Here is an 18,631-nt window from a genome sequence, read left to right on the forward strand (position 1 = left end):
TCTGCCACTACGAAATCCAACATGGCGTTACTCTCATGTTGAGACGAGACAGACTATAGCGGATCGGCTATTCAGTTTTTTGAAAGGGAAAATGAAAGATAAAGTTAAAATTGTATTTTCTTTTCAAAACAATTATGATAATATCATACAGATGGATTCAAACAAAACAGTGACGGTTATGAATAAGATTAATGACTTTGCATCAGCTATTTTTCGGAATATCCTTCGGTGCTGTGCCCCTCATGATATTCCTCAGTCCCAAAGCAAACTGTTTCGATTTTTCACAATACTTTAAAAAGTAACAACTGTGCAAAGTCATTTTACCTCTAATTATAGCAAAAGTTAATACTCGGGAGTTACTCGGATTTGTTGCACCCATTGAAACAGGTTAGACAGTGGCGTAGCTAGGGGACAGGGAAGGGCATGTGTCCTGGGCGCCGTCTGGGGGGTTCTGCGCCCTCCAATTTTCTCGCTTCATGCGCATTTCAATATAAATAGTCATTTGAAAAACCGTTTTATATCCGAAATTCAATTTAATTTGATTATAACCAAATTAATGCAGTTATTAATTGTGTGCAAACTTTCTCGCACTCCGCACACAATTGTTTCAAAATTGGGGGAGCGCCATTCTGTATCCTTGCCCCTGGATGCCACAACCCCTAGCTACACCAATCACCTATTTTTCAGATGGACATTTTATTTTTTAGAAAATACCATACATATCATACATAAAATATATTTCGTATAGCCCCTCTCGAAAACTAGTGCATTGCATATGTACTTGCTCAATTTATAGCATTTTGTGCAAACTTTGTTTCACAATTCGATACCGTTCTTTTTTATGGACCTTTTCATTTTACATGTAAAGTCTATGGAGATTAATATTAGAAAAGGCTGCAAAGGGCGCTGAAGTCTCATTTTAGGTCGTTTTAGACATCGAATGTGCATCGAATGCTGCTTGAGCAAGTACAAATATAATTAAATACTTTTGGTGAGGGGGATATCTAAAACAAAAAATGTCCTATACCTTAGTGGTCATGAAACAAAGGTGCACTAGGGTTAGATAATACATACACGGATGACGAACTACAGCAGCATTAAGTACAGAAAATATTAAGTTGGACGAAATATTGAAAAATCATCGGTGACAGAAGTGGCACTAGAAGAATACACCACACCTTCAAAGCTGGTTTCTGTCGTTCCTATGTTTGCTATTGAGACACATGCAGTTTGGCTCGAGACTAATTCCTAAACTATTTGATTGGCGTAACAGAAGCAAATTAAGGAAGGTAGGTCGGGAGGTTTTTAATTAATTAACTTTATTTTGGTTAAAATCCACTAAATCAAACCTGTTTTCGAAATCTGAATGACAATGATACACACAGGATATCATGAAACAGTTAAATGCATGTATTCTCTATTTAAACCCTTTTTTTAACTTCCAGTGGTGACAAATTACTTTGTTCCATATTTAGAGCATTTATCATACATAATATGTGACGTGTCATGTCAAAAGCAGACACTTTTGGACGGGTTATCAATTTTGAGATTTTTACATATCTTAAATATAGAGATATTTTGCTCCACAACGCCGTTTTCCCCTATGAAATCGGACATTCCTAAGCGAAGATATTGAGTTCGTAAGTTATGGTATTATAAGTTTGGAAATTGAGATATCAGCCTTTAAAAATAGTATTGCCAATGTTGAGAATAGGAATTTCCTTGAAAAATGGCTCAAAAAATACAAGATGGCAGTTATATTCCGGTCTGAAACTATCAGACAATATTTTTAACATTGATAACATCACAAATTCGCAACAAACACAAACTGTGAAAAAATTACCGCCCCGGGCAGATTTTTGGCTATTTCTCCATTTACGATCCTGCCCAAAAGTGTCTGCTTTTGACATGACACGTCACACATAACAAATTTAAATTTCTTGCCTTTCCCACCTTCAAAATAAATAACGTTTTTAAAAAAAGAAAAAAAATATTCATGGTCGGAATTCTTAGCTAATAGGGTATTGGTCCGGTTACGCCAATTTAACAATTTCTGTGGCCTAATCCAAAAACATTTGTCACTTTGACCTTAACTTAATCTCATCGTCAGGGTATTACACCATAGATGGTTAAAATTATAGATAGTTAAAAGTGTCCATCTTTATTTAAATCATTTCAAGCACTTCGTCAATCCATGATAGTAACAGAGGAGTAAGCTCACACGTATTAGTCCGGCTGCCAGTGGGTATGACGTTCTTTTGGTGTCCATAGTTTTGTTTTTCATTGATATTGCTTCTCAAGACCACCAACTTCAAAAATAGGTTTACTGGAACTCTGTCAGCATTGAGCATTTTGAGATATGGCGGGTCAAAATTCAAATTGCTCAAATGCTGTTGAAAAGTTCCTCAAATTATTCCTCTTGTCATGGCGATCCAGAAAAAGTATACTTTTACCTAGCGACATAAGCAAAAAGGTCAAAGGTCACGATTTGGCCTCCACAGGGGTCAAAACCTGAAAAATACTCCTATTTGTATGAAAATTTTGTGTCTTCTGTAAACAATTAAAAAACAGAATGGTTTGCCATAGCTAGGATGTTTCGTTACTATGGTAACATGGTGACGAAGGTCAGTATCCATTGCATCTTTTATAGACCTGGCCCTTTTTTGCTATGTTACCATGGTTACCCATGTAAGGAAGCATCATACACAATACAAACTATTATTTTTCTGCATCGATTTTCTATGATGAGCAATTTGAGACTATTTTGGTGAAGATCGGGGCATTTTTCAGGTTTTGATTCCCTATATAGTACTGTACAAAGTGTGCACGTAACGCTCCAACATTTCTAAGTGGCTTATCTCTTGCCAGAGTCACCCTGCTTATTCAAAAGTGCACATATTTTTAAGGAAATTTGATGAGAAATTCAATTATGCTATTAGTTTTAGTGCCAGAAATGGAGGGAAAAAGTTTTGATCGATAATGTCATTAAAATTGTAAAATTATTTTGCAGTTTTTGACCACCCTGTATGTTTAACGCAAGGGATAGCAAACTCTGTTGTTGTTTCACCCTGTATATTTCTTACCCACCCTGTATTATGATGTTATACTTTGTTGATTCGGCATCCATGTAACATAAGCTTTCCAGAAATATATACTTTTAATGGTCTAAAATGTTTTCATTGAAAGTTGTGTTTAAGTGAATCAAAATTGGTGATTTGTTTCATATTTTACATTATGTTACACAAAAGATGACCAGTTCATGACATGCGACCATATCTACTGACAGGACCTTCATCCACACTGCAGATCACATTTGGAATAGCCTAGATGGAGTAGTTGGAGACAAATCTGACAACGGCGCATAATCAAGAGCAGAGTGCATAAGCATCTTATTTCATGTGTCCGATGCTTTACTGAACCCCCTCACTCTTGCTGTTGCTAAGCTGCTGTGAACCACTGATTGGCCCAAGCGGTTGTTCTTTTATAGTGCCAAAGTGCCTATATCAATTCTTGACCTGTGTCACTCCTCATGGGCTATTGTTCACATGCAACTTTTGTGCGCTCCCAAAAACATATTCCAAATGCCTAGTCTCGGTTCCAAGCTGGATTGTGCTCATTCGTCAAGAAGGAGCACTAGCTTGCTGTGACAGAGGCCAACGCTTGTTCGGAGGAAATCTGGCCACATAAACGGTATATATTTATAAGTTCTATGCCTACTTTAATCATGTTAATTTCATCATGTTTACGATGTACTGTTGACTAAACAGGGCTAACTAACACGCGTCATATATGCCGCATATTAGTATAGAGACCAGCCGCATGAAATGTTCGCGTCGTTGGACAGATGTTTCAAATGGACCAATCATAAACATCTCAAAAAAGTAACTGACCCCCCTTAAATAATGACCATTATTCAAAAACGGGTGATTGTATTACAAATCTGTAAAATGCGTTAGGAGCAGAATTTATTTTGTAGCATTTGACTAAATATTGACGTCACAGCGTACATTAAAATCAATGTAGCCCAAGATTTGAAAAAATTCTATTGATTTTGCATTCAGTGTAATGGAAGGAAATCTGTGTAATGATATCTGAGTGTTTTTGTATTGTAAAAATTTGTTTGTATGTAAGTGCAACTTTCAAATCTGGACCTCACTACATTAATTTGACCGGTGTTTTATTGTTTTCTGGGCTATCGTATCAAATGAGGTGTCAAAATATTCTACTTCCAACGCATTTTACAGATTTGCAATACAATAGCCCCTTTTTGAATAATGGCCATTATTTAAGGGGTGTTAGTTACTTTTTGTTGAGATGTTTATATCAAAATGTACAGAATAGTCTGGAGAATCTTTTCTACTATGTTGTCAAATGTGTAACCCGCGAGTACTATTCCGTTTCCATGGCAACGGTCACCCTATTGAAGGATTTTACTCTGTCATTTATTACCCAAAATGATTTGTCCATTTGAAACATCTGTCCTGCGAAATCATTAAACAGATCACTGCATGGCCTCTATACATACTACAACATTTATAAAGCGAGTAAGTATATATGATGTTATTATCATACTTTTTCGAGGGGAAAATATTCACTTTGCACCAAACGTCTTCAAAGCGTTACAAGTGGAAACTTGTATCAAAAGATGCAAATCGCAACCTCTTTTTACGGCTGATCTCATCACACACATTTCAATTGACAATCTGCACGTATGAATAAAATCAAATTTTCATGTCTCACTTTTGCTTTATAATCATTTTGATTAAATGGATTATATCAATCAGCTACTTTTCGACTATATTTATAAATACGTATTTATAAATACGCACGTGACACATAGGCACGAGATACCAAGACCAGCAAGCGTGACCATATCCTCATGTCATTGAAAAGGATAGGAACGCTTTAGATAAATATCACTAAATTTAAGTATTAATTCAATAGCAAAATTATTACCATGGGGATTCCGAAAAAAACAAAAATTTGAAAGTATTTACCGACGGAAAAAATATTTATGTTTACAATATAATCACAAAATTGAACAAAATAGACAATTTAGCTGCACAGTCTCGCGTTGTTTACCGCCTTTGCATTCAAATGCACAGGCAGACCACTCGCTATGTAGAAGGTCACTTCGAGACTTACTCTCTACAAGCTGTTATGGCCGCGTGGAAGTGGTCACGTGCGTATTTATAAATACGTATTTAAAAATATAGTCGAAGCATACTGTTAATACGTTGACTTTCCTTCGTATGGTCAATATCCTTGAAAGCCTTTGATATTGTTAAACGTAAATTGTGCAATTTCTACGTTGTCCGCATGTTCAATTCGTACGTGTAGAATCTTCGAAATTGGCTAAATAAACGACCTCGCTCCGTCACGGGAGAGAAATTTTGAATACATGAGCCGAGAAAAGTATGGAAAGCACCATAGAGTCAAGATGCATCGTTTCGAGGATTTAGAGTCGGCTTGGTCCGCGCCTTCGTTTCGACTGCGTCATCTGGTTGATCCTATAGTAAAAGAGAAGAAATAATAATTATAACAACATGACAAAAATGTTGCATTATATAACAATAATATTGTACCCACCAATAGTTCAATATCGAGGGTTCAGAATCACAATCACCTGCTCCCACAAAATGAGCATAAATGAACATGTCCTAAATTTTTAGCTAATTTAGATGTTTGGAAATATTCGTACTTTGGTGTTTTAGGAAGGCTATGTAAACGACAGATAACACCAACAAATATGAAGAAATTATTTCCAAACCGTGTTAAGTCAACAATCATTATGTTGCTCATTTTCAAGAATGCTGGTTAACAGCAGACCATTGTCTCATTTCGTGAACAAATGTCCACATACCATTGTTTCTTTGTGTTTCCTTTATAATCGGTTACCCAACTGAAGCTATAATACCAGCTCATTGCGATACCGCACATATAAAACAGACACATGTGCACAACCAGAGAAGATCTGACTTAATCAGTTGAGCTGTTTTCAATGAGTGTTATCTTTTAATGGGGTTTAAGTCCTGCAAAGGTCGCGGTGAATTCTACTGTAGACATGACTGCATCATGTTACGATGCTTTATCGACGACAGCTACCACCACAACCGGTAAGCTTAACAATTGGTTGAGCTTACCGGTTGTGGTGGTAGCAACATTGGTAAGTATCTCTATAAACCATAAACGTCCTCACTAACAATATATAAAAGAGGAGCAAAAAGGAACTAGAGGAAAAATTCTACTTTGCATAAAGCAAAATTGCCCGCATATGTAATATTCAAATTTCAAAGTTTGTCAAATCTGGATGAAAACCATATCAATGTATTCCTCTCATCAGATATATTCAGAAAAAGTATAGTTTATACAGTGAACAGTTCTTGAGTAATAGGTCAAATGTCAAAATTTGTCTCCACAGGACAGGGGCCAAAATTCTGAAATGCCCTGATTTTGATTAAATTGGTTTGCCGCTTTTTAACCAAAGGCTGGATTATTTGACCAACTAAACAACCTTTTGAAAATGGTTATTTACATGCATAAAAAATAATAATATCTTTTGGAATTTGAAGAGACAAAAGTTTTGAAATTTTGACAACTATTTTAGCACGTCTAGGTCTGGCTCATCACGGGATGTTGCTTTAAATTCAAGTCCATCCATCTAAGTAATAGTACCCTTTAACATTGCACTTGGCGTTTTGCACGGTTGGCTGGTGTATAAATGTTACCCTTTTACTTTCTTGATTAGCTAAACTTTTAGCTTTGCTTTCTAAATAAGTTGGCAGTAATCTTGGTTTTATTGTTTTATAGGCTACTAGTAATCTTTAAATAAAACTGTTATAATCATAGGAGAATTAAACAGTATGCTTCGACTATATTTATAAATATGAATACGCACGTGACCACCTCCGCGCTGTCATAACATCTTGTAAACAGTCTCGAAATGACCTTCTACACAGCGGGTGGTCTTCTTGTACATTTGAATACAAAGGCGGTAAACAACATAAGACTGTGCAGCAAAATTGCCAACTTTGTGATTATATTGTAAACGTTTCCGTTGATAAATATTTTTCCGTCGGCAAAATGTTGCTTTTTCATATTATATTACAAACTCTCCCTTCCCCCCCCCCCCTATGTGTTATAACTTTGCTATTCAATTAATACCTAAATTTGATCATGTTTATCTAAAGACTTCCTATCCTTTTCAATGGCATGAGGATTTGATCACGCTTGCTGGTCTTGGATGTCGTGCCCATGGGCCACGTGCGTATTTATAAATACGTATTTATAAATATAGCTTTTAAAGAAAACAACAATATTCTATAATACCTACCTCGTTATCATGTCTATTCATAGTGGCAATTATAATGGAGGAGAACGGTGAGGCTAATTTCTCTCTTGTTTGGTATGGTCCTGGAGTGAAGCTTTTAAACTGAACTGGCGGAATTTTTGGATCATATCTCCGTTGATTAAAGCAAATACACATGTGTTTCATATACATAAAAATGCTAAAAGCGATAATGACAACAATCAAAATGAGCATGACCATCCCGCCAATTGTGAGACCAACTACCTCTCCTACATCGAAATCTGAAAAAAAAAAAATGACAAAGTCAAGTTTATACATAACTATAATAGCTACTCTCTTAAATTGCCCGATTGAATATTCAATCAAAAAGATTGAATTTTCAATCTCGCCGTCCCGAATTAGGGACAAACCGTTTTCAACGGTATATTCAGTTGGGTGATTTGAATTTTTTCAAATTTGTTCAATCAAAAGGATTGATTCTCAATCTTTTAAACACTTTTAGCGATTAAAGTTAGGGGCAAATCTTTTTCGATTGTATTTTCAGTAAAAGGATTGATTTTCATTGTTTTTCAATCTTTTGCCGCCCAAATTAGGGACAAGTCCTTTCCAGTTGAAAAGATTGAAAATGTTCACTCTAAAACAGTTTGAAATCTCATTCCAAACATAATGCAACACATGTCATTTGGCAGTACATTAGGAGTAACACTTGATTAGGTAGTGAAAACAAGAAAAACATTTCAATCTATTTTTCAATCTATTTAGATTGATTCCTATCATCAATCGTTAAAAGCTTGACATATTTCAATCGGCCAATTTAAGAGAGTACGGTATCCCTGAAAGAACTGTATCGCCGAAAATCGGAACAAAATATGCTCGTCTCCTTCTAAATTGTAATGTTTCCACCTGCTACTGTCGATCTTATAGTAGCACCCCTTTTTGTAAACCAAAACATGGTCAGTTGAGTGCACATGCCTTTCTCACGGTGAGTTTGGGGCCTCCGAATTTTGGCCTGGGACAGGGCCCCAAAAAATGTAAAATCCGGGCTTGAGCATTAGCAATTAACAACAGAAAATCCAGCCCGGAAAACCAACACAGTTCCTCTGGTTCGGAGGACAAAATTGAATAAAGATAATTTATATTTATATTGATTCACATATCTACAAAACCAGCTCACTTATCTGAAGTTCTTGAAGCTTAAGGGCTCAGATAGCAACGTTTGCATAGTTTTTTTGTGGGACATGAGAGCGCATCAGACATATTGTATTGAGGATGCAATTTGATATGTCTGATGTGCTCCCATATCCCACAGAAATACTGTGCAGACGTTGCTATCCGATCCCCCTATGAAAGTAATTTTGAACCTTACCTTCATTGTCTGTCTGTGCCATTATAATGGATGGAATTAAGGTCATTGTGAAGATTGCGTTGGTCGTCATCTTTGGTAGATTTGCCATGACATTTAAGAACACAGCAGTGTAAGCATCAAGGTCTCTGTTTTGACGTCGTCAGTGAATCCTCAAATGACCAATGGATAAACTGGAAATAAATAACACACAAGTTAAATTTAATATTAAAATTTTCATAGTTTTCAGCAAAACGTTCGAAATTTTTCCAAAAATAGGTATAATTTCGGGTCTGCTTTTTTATCAAATTTGGTTTAAAGTCGGGTATATAGTTTTTTGGTGCCCCAGCCGCACATTCCCCTCCATACCAAAGTTGAGACCCCCGGGAACAATACTCAAGTAATTGAGTGACTTAAATATTACTGCCTGTTTTAAATCTGGGAAAAGGTTCTACACATAAATTGAATATTAATGAGAAGAAATTTGTAAAGTTTTGGCTTAATTTGAATTGGTCATGATTAGTAATGTCAAAGCCTGCAGATGTGAGCGATCGGGTATAAATTTTTAATCATTCGAAGGACCCTTTTTCTTTCCCAAATCTAAAATCTCGGAAGAAGAGCAAAGGGCCCTAAATGATCTAAACTAGCCACAACATTTACCAATGTTTTGCTTTCTGATGAAAAAGCATATGAAATAAAGCTTTTTACGACCGTCCCAGCAAACACAAAAACATTTTTAAAACGTTTTAAATAAGTTATATTTTGGCTTTTGGTTTAGGTAATAACGTTTTAATTACATTAAAATGTCGGGTTATATAAAGGTCATGATAACGTTTTAAAACGTTTTGTATGAAAACACACTACAACAGTATTTTTTAAATGTTTTCAAAAAATGTTATTGTAAACTATTTTTGCAAACATTTTTGCCAAATATTGTGTCAATACTTAAATAACATTATGTTAAAATGTTTGAACCCAGCAAACACAGAAATGTTCTTAAAATGTTTTTTCAAAACCTTTTAATAACATTTAAATGTCGGGTTATATAAAGGTCATGAAAACGTTTTTAAAACGTTATTGAAAATATTTTGGGCAAACATTTTTCGCAAAATATTTTTTCAACCCAAAATAACATTCTGTTTAGAATGTTTTGTATCAAGTTTTCAAGAATGTTTTTGGAATGTTATTAAAACGTTTTTATACCCTTTATATAACCCGACATTCAAACGTTTTCTGTAAAACGTTTTGTTTGCTGAGCAGTAGATTATCAAAAGTGTTTTTTAAGGTTATAAAAACGTTTTGTACTCTTAATATACCCTTTATATAACCCGACATTTAAACGTTATCTGAAAACCTTTTATAACCTTTTCGAATGATGTCGAAAACGTTTTGTGTTTGCTGGGGTACTACAAATACAAGAAAAATCCTTTGGACAATTCTGAGCAAGTGATGAAGCTCAAGCTCAATATGATCTGTTTAGACCATCGGGAGAAGTGACCCCGTTCAGGCATAGCCAGGGGAGCGGAGGGTCAAATTTCCCCCAGAAGAGTTAAGTGTCCTTAAAATGACTAAAAATGTGACCAAAAAATTGATAAATGGGGACAAAAAATTTGGATTTTCCCCCTTACACTAAATTCTTGGCTACGCTACTGCCCCGTCTCTGTATATCACCCCCCAAGATTCACAAACCAGACAATCCCCTCAGGCCAATAGTTGATTATACTGGTAGTATAGCTTACAACACATCTTTGCATTTGCACAAAAAATGGAAGACAGAGATAAAAAGACTAGTTTGAGTCTAACGTCATCTGTCAATCAAACTCGAGCATAGTTTGTTTACAAGTGTCGTGATAATATATGAGTTGCTGAACGCGGCGGTAAACCGGTCGCCTTATTGTTAATTTTGCACCTTCAAACATACAAACCATCTCAAAAGTTAGGTCTTTATAGTAGGAAACTTTCTTTCGCGAAGGCACCATGTCAACAATGCCTAGAAAAATTGCTTTTGGCCTTGTAAAAGTACGTAATTTTTCGCCATTTTCTGCTATTCCTTTTCTCCGATCGGCACCAGATAAATCGACCTTCCTTTAGTACGCGCTATTAACCAATCAAGGATCGTGTGGAATTTGATTGACAGTGATGTCAGATGCAAACTAGTCTTTTTATCTCTGTCTTCAATATTATAGTACGAAACTTCACACTTATACTGGGTCGCCAATGGTCTCTATCTTCGACTAATAGTGCATGTATAATATGCTGTTAGTGTTATGATAAACAAGCACATTGCCTCTGCAATGTCGGACGCATCGATGGCGAAAAACCTCAGTTGTTGCAAAAGTAGCTTCAATGTTGAGTGAAAATCAATAATGTAGGTAGTTAGATAGATTCTCGTAAATTTTCCCCCAAAACGGGCTTCTAAAATTTAATCGGTACTGCATTTGGTTCTGTTAAATGGCAACATTGTTTCTTTGATCGATTTGTAGTACAATACAAAAAAGGAATCGCTCGGCGTGGTTATGAACATGGTGTGTAAAAACAGATTATAAAAATGTGTATAAACACACAAAAATAATGTAAAGCTACATCAAACGCAACAACATTTCTCTCACTGCGATATTTGATTGCAGTTGAATTATGATACAGCTGAATAATATAGAATCGAATCAAGTACAACGGGAAAATTGTTTACTCACTGCAATGTTGAAAACACAACATGAAATGTAACCTACTTACTGTTTTATAGTGTCATGAGAATAAATCTAAACCTGTAATCGACCAATTATGGCGTATCGGAGGGGAACATAACCTAGCAGGGCTTTCAATAGAGTGAGACAAATAAAGCTGACACACTATTAAATGGCTAAAACTGGTAGAATATGGCTCCTGTGATACCATTATGTTTGCTTTGTGGATGTTGGAAAAGCTTTTGAAGATAATTTGAGTTGACTTGAGAGACAGAAGATGAGCCAACTATACATGGGACATGTAGTAGACGTTAATGTAGTTGAAAGAGGAGTGCATCAAGGATGTTTACTGTCACCAGTGCTCCTGTCAATTATGTAGAGATAATGATGATAGAGGCGATGGAAAGAGGTTGTACCTGTAGGGGTGTTATTGAAGGATGTAAGTTTTGCATATCACCATAGTTCACTATTAACAGTTTGAATAAAAACAATCAAACGAATATGGTATGAAACTTCACGTTAATAAGACTGAAATGATGAAGATATTTTTTAAAAGATGCCCCAAGTTTAAACTTCATCATATATGGACAGAAGAAGAGCAGGTCAAGCATCTCAAATACCTGGTTATGCTTATAGAGGATGTGAGGAGTCGGACACCGATAAGAGCATAGACCCGGAGCATGGAGTGGCATGACAAAGGAAGCATTCAATAAAAAAGAAAGTTCTGCATACACAAAGCCTAAACAAGGTCCTAAAGAAGAGAATCAGTAGTTTGGAGTGTGGTGTGTATGGAGTTTAGACATAGACACTGCGGGAAGAGAAATGAGATCTGTTTATCCCTTAAGAGGAAAATGGCTATAAAGTCGACTATGAGCGCCTTCATGTCTAGAAAAACTACACGAAACTGCCAATAAACGCAGTAAATAAACATTTATGGCAATTTGATATTCACACGCCAACTATTGTTATACATTTATCACCAATTTTACCTAATTACCTTAAGCCATTAATTATTGTGAAATACAAATTACAAACTTACCTTAGACGATAGCATAGTATCAAGCTGCGTTATCAATCCTTAACTGGTTGTCTGTCCAAGTCAAGTATTTGATAAAAACGAAGCAATATAAATTGTTTGATAACAATTGATTTTGAGATTCGATGAACTTCAACTAATCAACCCTGTAAAATTTAATGTTCTTTTGTACTTGTTTCCCAGGCGTGAATGCTTTTCAACATGTTCAAAGTCAGACTGTATTTGCTTGTGGTTTCTTGTACAGGTATACTGCACTTTTATTACGGGACATTAAACATTTATGAACCCAATTACAACATTTTATGATACGCAGTTGACTTCACTAAGAAAATAATACATTTGGTGTCTTTTCATTGCGAAAGATGCTTCTATCTTCTTCTTTTTGATACTACATATTCGCCGGCGAAGCGACGTAATAATCGGATTAACTACCATAGCAATAGATGAAAACAATATTTGATTATACCGCTTATTCAATTATTACGTTACTTTACCGGTGCACACTATCCCAGCTATCACAGACCGTTTTTCATACTATTTTCAACAGGTTGACAAAAACGTGTTACTGGTGGACTATATAAAGGGGATATAAAAGGTATAAAACGTTTTCATTACATTGAATGTTATCTTGCAAAAATGTTTGCCAAAATATTTTACAATAACATTTTGACTTTGAGATCTCTTGGTTCCGCCAGATAGTGCTTTTTAGTCTTCTAAATGCCAGGATACTAATCTGGTATGCTAATTGACATCTATATCGACTGTAGGCACATTACTACCCAGAAAAACACAAAGTCGTCCACTTTGTCAATTGGATTTGTTGTCATTTCGTATAAACTTTATTTTCACTCCCGCCTCCACATATCCTGCAAGTTTTCGCGAATGAATTCGAGGTATATATTGAATAGAATTGGAGAGATGAGGTAACCTTGTCTCACAACAATAACCTCGCCAATTAACCATTCGGTGCATCTTGCCATTTGATCTGCTTGTACATACTTTCAATGAGGTCAGCCAGATTCTTGTCTACTCCGATGGATCGTATACTTTTCACAGTGCTTCTCGCCAGAAGGTTTCACCAACCACTTTGTCCCAACTGCTTCGTAAATGGGCAAGCTGCAAGAGCATCGTATACATTTTGGCGAATTTTAGAAGTTGACGAACTTTGAAAATGTATTTTAAAACTTGCAATTTTAAGTTGGTGTCATGTGCTAAAATTTAATAATTAAATATTTAGTAATAAAATAATATAACGCAAGTACATTTTAGTTTTTGTTTTCATTTTTGTTCAATGGAAGGTCGTCGTAAGTGTTCAATGGAAGGTCGTCGTAAATGAGGGTTGGCTGTAAGACCATCGTAAGTGCAGCACTTACAATGGTCTTGCCCTCAACAAAAATGAGGGTGGGCTGTAACACCATCTTAAGCGCAACACTTACGATGGCCTAGTACTCAACAAAAATGAGGGTTGGCTGTAAGACCGTTGTAAGTGCAGCACTTACAATGGTCTTGCCCTCAACAAAAATGAGGGTTGGGTGCAAGACCATCGTAAGCGCAGCACTTACGATGGTCTTGCCCTCAACAAAAATTAGGGTTGGCTGCAAGACTATCATAATGCAGCACTTACGATGGTCTTGCCCTCAACAAAAATTAGGGTTGGCTGCAAGACCATCATAATGCAGCACTTACGATGGTCTTGCCCTCAACAAAAATGAGGGTTGGCTGTAACACCATCTTAAGCGCAGCACTTACGATGGCCTTGTACTCAACAAAAATGAGGGTTGGCTGTAAGACCGTCGTAAGTGCAGCACTTACAATGGTCTTGCCCTCAACAAAAATGAGGGTGGGCTGCAAGACCATCATAATGCAGCACTTACGATGGTCTTGCCCTAACAAAAATGAGGGTTGGCTGTAACACCATTTTAAGCGCAGCACTTTCAATGGTCTTGCCCTCAACAAAAATGAGGTGGGCTACAAGACCATCATAATGCAGCACTTACGATGGTCTTGCCCTAACAAAAATGAGGGTTGGCTGTAACACCATCTTAAGCGCAGCACTTACAATGGTCTTGTACTCAACAAAAATGAGGGTTGGCTGTAAGACCATCGTAAGCGCAGCACTTACGATGGTCTTGCCCTAACAAAAATGAGGGTTGGGTGCAAGACCATCATAATGCAGCACTTACGATGGTCTTGCCCTCAACAAAAATGAGGGTTGGCTGTAACACCATCTTAAGCGCAGCACTTACGATGGTCTTGTCCTAACAAAAATGAGGGTTGGCTGTAAGACCATCTTAAGCGCAGCACTTACAATGGTCTTGCCCTCAACAAAAATGAGGGTTGGGTGCAAGACCATCGTAAGCGCAGCACTTACGATGGTCTTGCCCTCAACAAAATTAGGTTGGCTGCAAGACTATCATAATGCAGCACTTACGATGGTCTTGCCTCAACAAAAATTAGGGTTGGCTGCAAGACCATCATAATGCAGCACTTACGATGGTCTTGCCCTCAACAAAAATGAGGGTTGGCTGTAACACCATCTTAAGCGCAGCACTTACGATGGCCTTGTACTCAACAAAAATGAGGGTTGGCTGTAAGACCGTCGTAAGTGCAGCACTTACAATGGTCTTGCCCTCAACAAAAATGAGGGTGGGCTGCAAGACCATCATAATGCAGCACTTACGATGGTCTTGCCCTAACAAAAATTAGGGTTGGCTGTAACACCATTTTAAGCGCAGCACTTACAATGGTCTTGCCCTCAACAAAATGAGGGTGGGCTGCAAGACCATCATAATGCAGCACTTACGATGGTCTTGCCTCAACAAAAATTAGGGTGGGCTATAAGACCATCGTAAGTGCAGCACTTACGATGGTCTTGTCCTAACAAAAATGAGGGTTGGCTGTAAGACCATCTTAAGCGCAGCACTTACATGGTCTTGCCCTCAACAAAAATGAGGGTGGGCTGTAACAGTAAGACTATCATAATGCAGCACTTACGATGGTCTTGCCCTCAACGAAAACATGAAAAATTAAGGTTGGCTGTAAGACCATCGTAAGTGCAGCACTTACGATGGTCTTGCCCTAACCAAAATGAGGGTTGGCTGTAAGACCATCTTAAGCGCAGCACTTACGATGGTCTTGTACTCAACAAAAATGAGGGTTGGCTGTAACAGTAAGACTATCATAATGCAGCACTTACGATGGTCTTGCCCTCAACAAAAATGAGGGTTGGGTGCAAGACCATCGTAAGTGCAACACTTACGATGGTCTTGCCCTCAACAAAAATGAGGGTTGGCTGTAACACCATCTTAAGCGCAGCACTTACGATGGTCTTGTACTCAACAAAAATGAGGGTTGGCTGTAACAGTAAGACTATCATAATGCATCACTTACGATGGTCTTGCCCTCAACAAAAATGAGGGTTGGCTCCAAGACCATCGTAAGTCCAGTACTTACGATGATCTTGCACTCAACATAATTTAATAATGAGTGTATTTTTGGAGTTTGAGACTTGACATCGCCTTTAATGTGCGTGACGATTACCATTTTTACAATCCATTTTTAATAGTGACGCGCCGTATACAGAATTTTATAGTGGGTGGCAAGGGGGAGGGACAAGGTGAATTTCAAAGGGGAAAGGAGTTGGCAACAATGGTCAAGTATAACAAATGGATAAATATGCACCCTTTGGCTACCTCACTGAGTTTGAATGCTTCTGAAAAAATACAGATCCAATAAATAATTCTCGGAAATGTGCAGATTCATTGAACGAAATAATCAGGTGTTATAACGATGGAATCGCTAAAAATTGTAAATTTGTTTTTCTTAGTGGTTTGTGTTCGAGGGTAATAACTGCGCATCGGGTATTTGGAGGGCATTTGTGGAAATTCTGATCATTTTGCCTTTTGAACCGAGGAATATCCCAAGTGGAAATGCTTCGAGGGATATTCGGGTGTCCAAAGCAAAATATTTAGATTTTCACAATGCCCGACATATAACTGATGCAAAATAAGCATTGGAGTGTACGTACATGTCCGTGTATAGATATTTGTGTAGGGCGTGTGGAGAGGGGTGGGTGTGTGAATGTTTGTTGCGCGGGGTGCATTGGCCTGAAGGATGTGGGGGTCTTTATAACGGGTTGCGTGTTAAATACCCATTCCTCATAACACACACTATATCAATGAACAAACTATACTGCCCAAAAAGTTTCCTTACACTTGGAAGCAATTTCAAAACTGAACCATATTGGGGTTAATCTGTTTTTTAATAGATGCACTATCTATTAAATTCTGCACATTATGACACCACATTGAATCCAATGTGACCTCAAGAAATAAAGTTACAACCAATTGAATAGACGAAGGTCCAGTTTTAAACATGGTTTAAAATTGATAAACTGGCCTATACAAGGCGCAAAAAGATTCCAACAAGCGCAACAAAGAGACAACACCGTTTCTAAAATGAAGCTTTATTTAAAGCAGTTTTAATTTTCAGTTTTTAGTTCTCTGTACTTTTCACAACTCCCATTTTATTTGTCAGTTCTTTTGTTTCAGTTTTCTTTTGTTCCACTCTCAACCCAGATGTCTACCCGTGGAGTTTTGAATAGGCCAGTTTGTCACTTTTAAAACTGGACCTTCGTCTAATCAAATGCTTGTAACTTTGCTCCTTGAAGTCACATTGGATTCAATTGGGTGTCATAATGTGCCGGATTAGATAGTGCATCTTTTAAACAAATAAGTTTATATGGTTTAGTTTTAAAACATGGTTTAGTTTTGAAATTAGGATTTTTCTTCCAAGTGTAGGGATACTTTTTTGGCGCAGTATATATTACTATATAATTACACAATATAATATCAATATCTAAAGTTTGATATTGTCACGAAATTAGTTCTGTATTAAGTTGAAATCCACACTACACCTGTGTAAGATTTTGGAAATATCTTCCACAGGGGGAGTGTGTTTTTCAAATGTAATTGGACAGGGTTATTCATTTTGAAATCCATACTCCCCCTGTATTATTATTATTATTATTACTATATTTTCCACAACTGGAGTGAGTATTTCAAATGGAAGTTATCCAAATGTATATTCCATTCGAAACACACACTCCCACTATGAAAGACTTTAGTAGCTAAACTTTCCACAGAGGTAGTTTGTATTTTTAATGGAATAGCCCAATTAAATCACAAATAATTATTGTACTTGTAACTTGCTTCGACCAGGGACCTGCTTCGACGAAGGTGCAACCAAGCAAAGCATAATGAACCGTGTAATATCTATGCAAAATATTCATCACAAATTTGACCCGGTAATTTTTTTCGTTATTTGTATTGTAAACTTTTTGTTATAGGTGAACAGTGCATGCAATCCAAACCTTTTGACTTTCCTAATATCCTACCTCATGACCTTGCATGCTCCAATCCGCTGACTCGAGCTGCCAAAATGCCAAAATATGTGATGCGATCAAGCAAAATCAGTCGGAACTCGGAAGTATTAAAGTTTCAGTTTTTTATAGATAGTAAAAAACATTTACATAGCTGCATTTTGCAGAAAACCCCATTGAAATTGAGCAACCAGTTCCAAAGATATGAGCAATTAATGAGCTTTCAAAACAAAAGAAAATACTTCCTTTGTTTGCTGATATCTCATAATAAATATTTCCGAGTTCCGACTGATTTTGCTTGATCGCATCACATATATCTATGATTTATTTATCAAATTGCTGGAATATGGAATATTTATTTCTAATTATGTAGTTGGAAGTTCCAAAGATATTATCCAAATACTCACATGGCCTAATATTTTCGCAAGTCTTTAGTCATAAAAACAGTTGAAGTATTTTAATTTGTTCATAGGTTCATAATTTTAACCAACACATTGTAAATACTTTTAGGCCTATTAGTTAGGAGTTGAATTAGGTGCATCACCATATCAGTACAATACATTATTTTGTACAATTTCTCGAGCAACAAGTGACTCACTTAAAATGAACGCGTACGAAAGCGCTGCGCGTAGTACGTGGAGTACCCGCCCATGCAATTTATACACAATTATACAGTCCTGACATTTTGTAACGTCTGCTCAGATTGGTTCTCGCTATCTAAGCGTATGTGGTATTTAGTTGAGTATTTAATCATTATGACAACAAAAAATTATTTTGTTACAACAGGTGGAGGCAAAAACCAGAAAATAGACAACAAGTTTTGACTAAAACAGAAGTATTTTATTTTCCAATTCGCTTTTGACAGCCTTTAATAAGAAAA

At 36.7% G+C, this 18,631-nt stretch overlaps 1 protein-coding gene across 1 annotated transcript; it reads right to left on the bottom strand.

The window, feature by feature from the left end:
* Nucleotides 1-4,359: 4,359 nt before the first annotated feature.
* LOC140155381 (uncharacterized) lies at nt 4,360-12,527 on the bottom strand. The gene is made up of 4 exons (XM_072178208.1): nt 12,375-12,527; nt 8,676-8,845; nt 7,334-7,590; nt 4,360-5,510 (listed from the first exon to the last, which is right to left on the bottom strand). Exons 2-4 carry the CDS (start codon nt 8,761-8,763, stop codon nt 5,436-5,438), a joined length of 420 nt encoding a protein of 139 aa, XP_072034309.1. The 5' UTR covers nt 8,764-8,845; nt 12,375-12,527; the 3' UTR covers nt 4,360-5,435.
* Nucleotides 12,528-18,631: the final 6,104 nt, after the last annotated feature.

The sequence above is a fragment of the Amphiura filiformis genome, chromosome 6 (genome assembly GCF_039555335.1).
Source record: "Amphiura filiformis chromosome 6, Afil_fr2py, whole genome shotgun sequence".
NCBI classification, from domain to species: Eukaryota; Metazoa; Echinodermata; class Ophiuroidea; order Amphilepidida; family Amphiuridae; genus Amphiura; species Amphiura filiformis.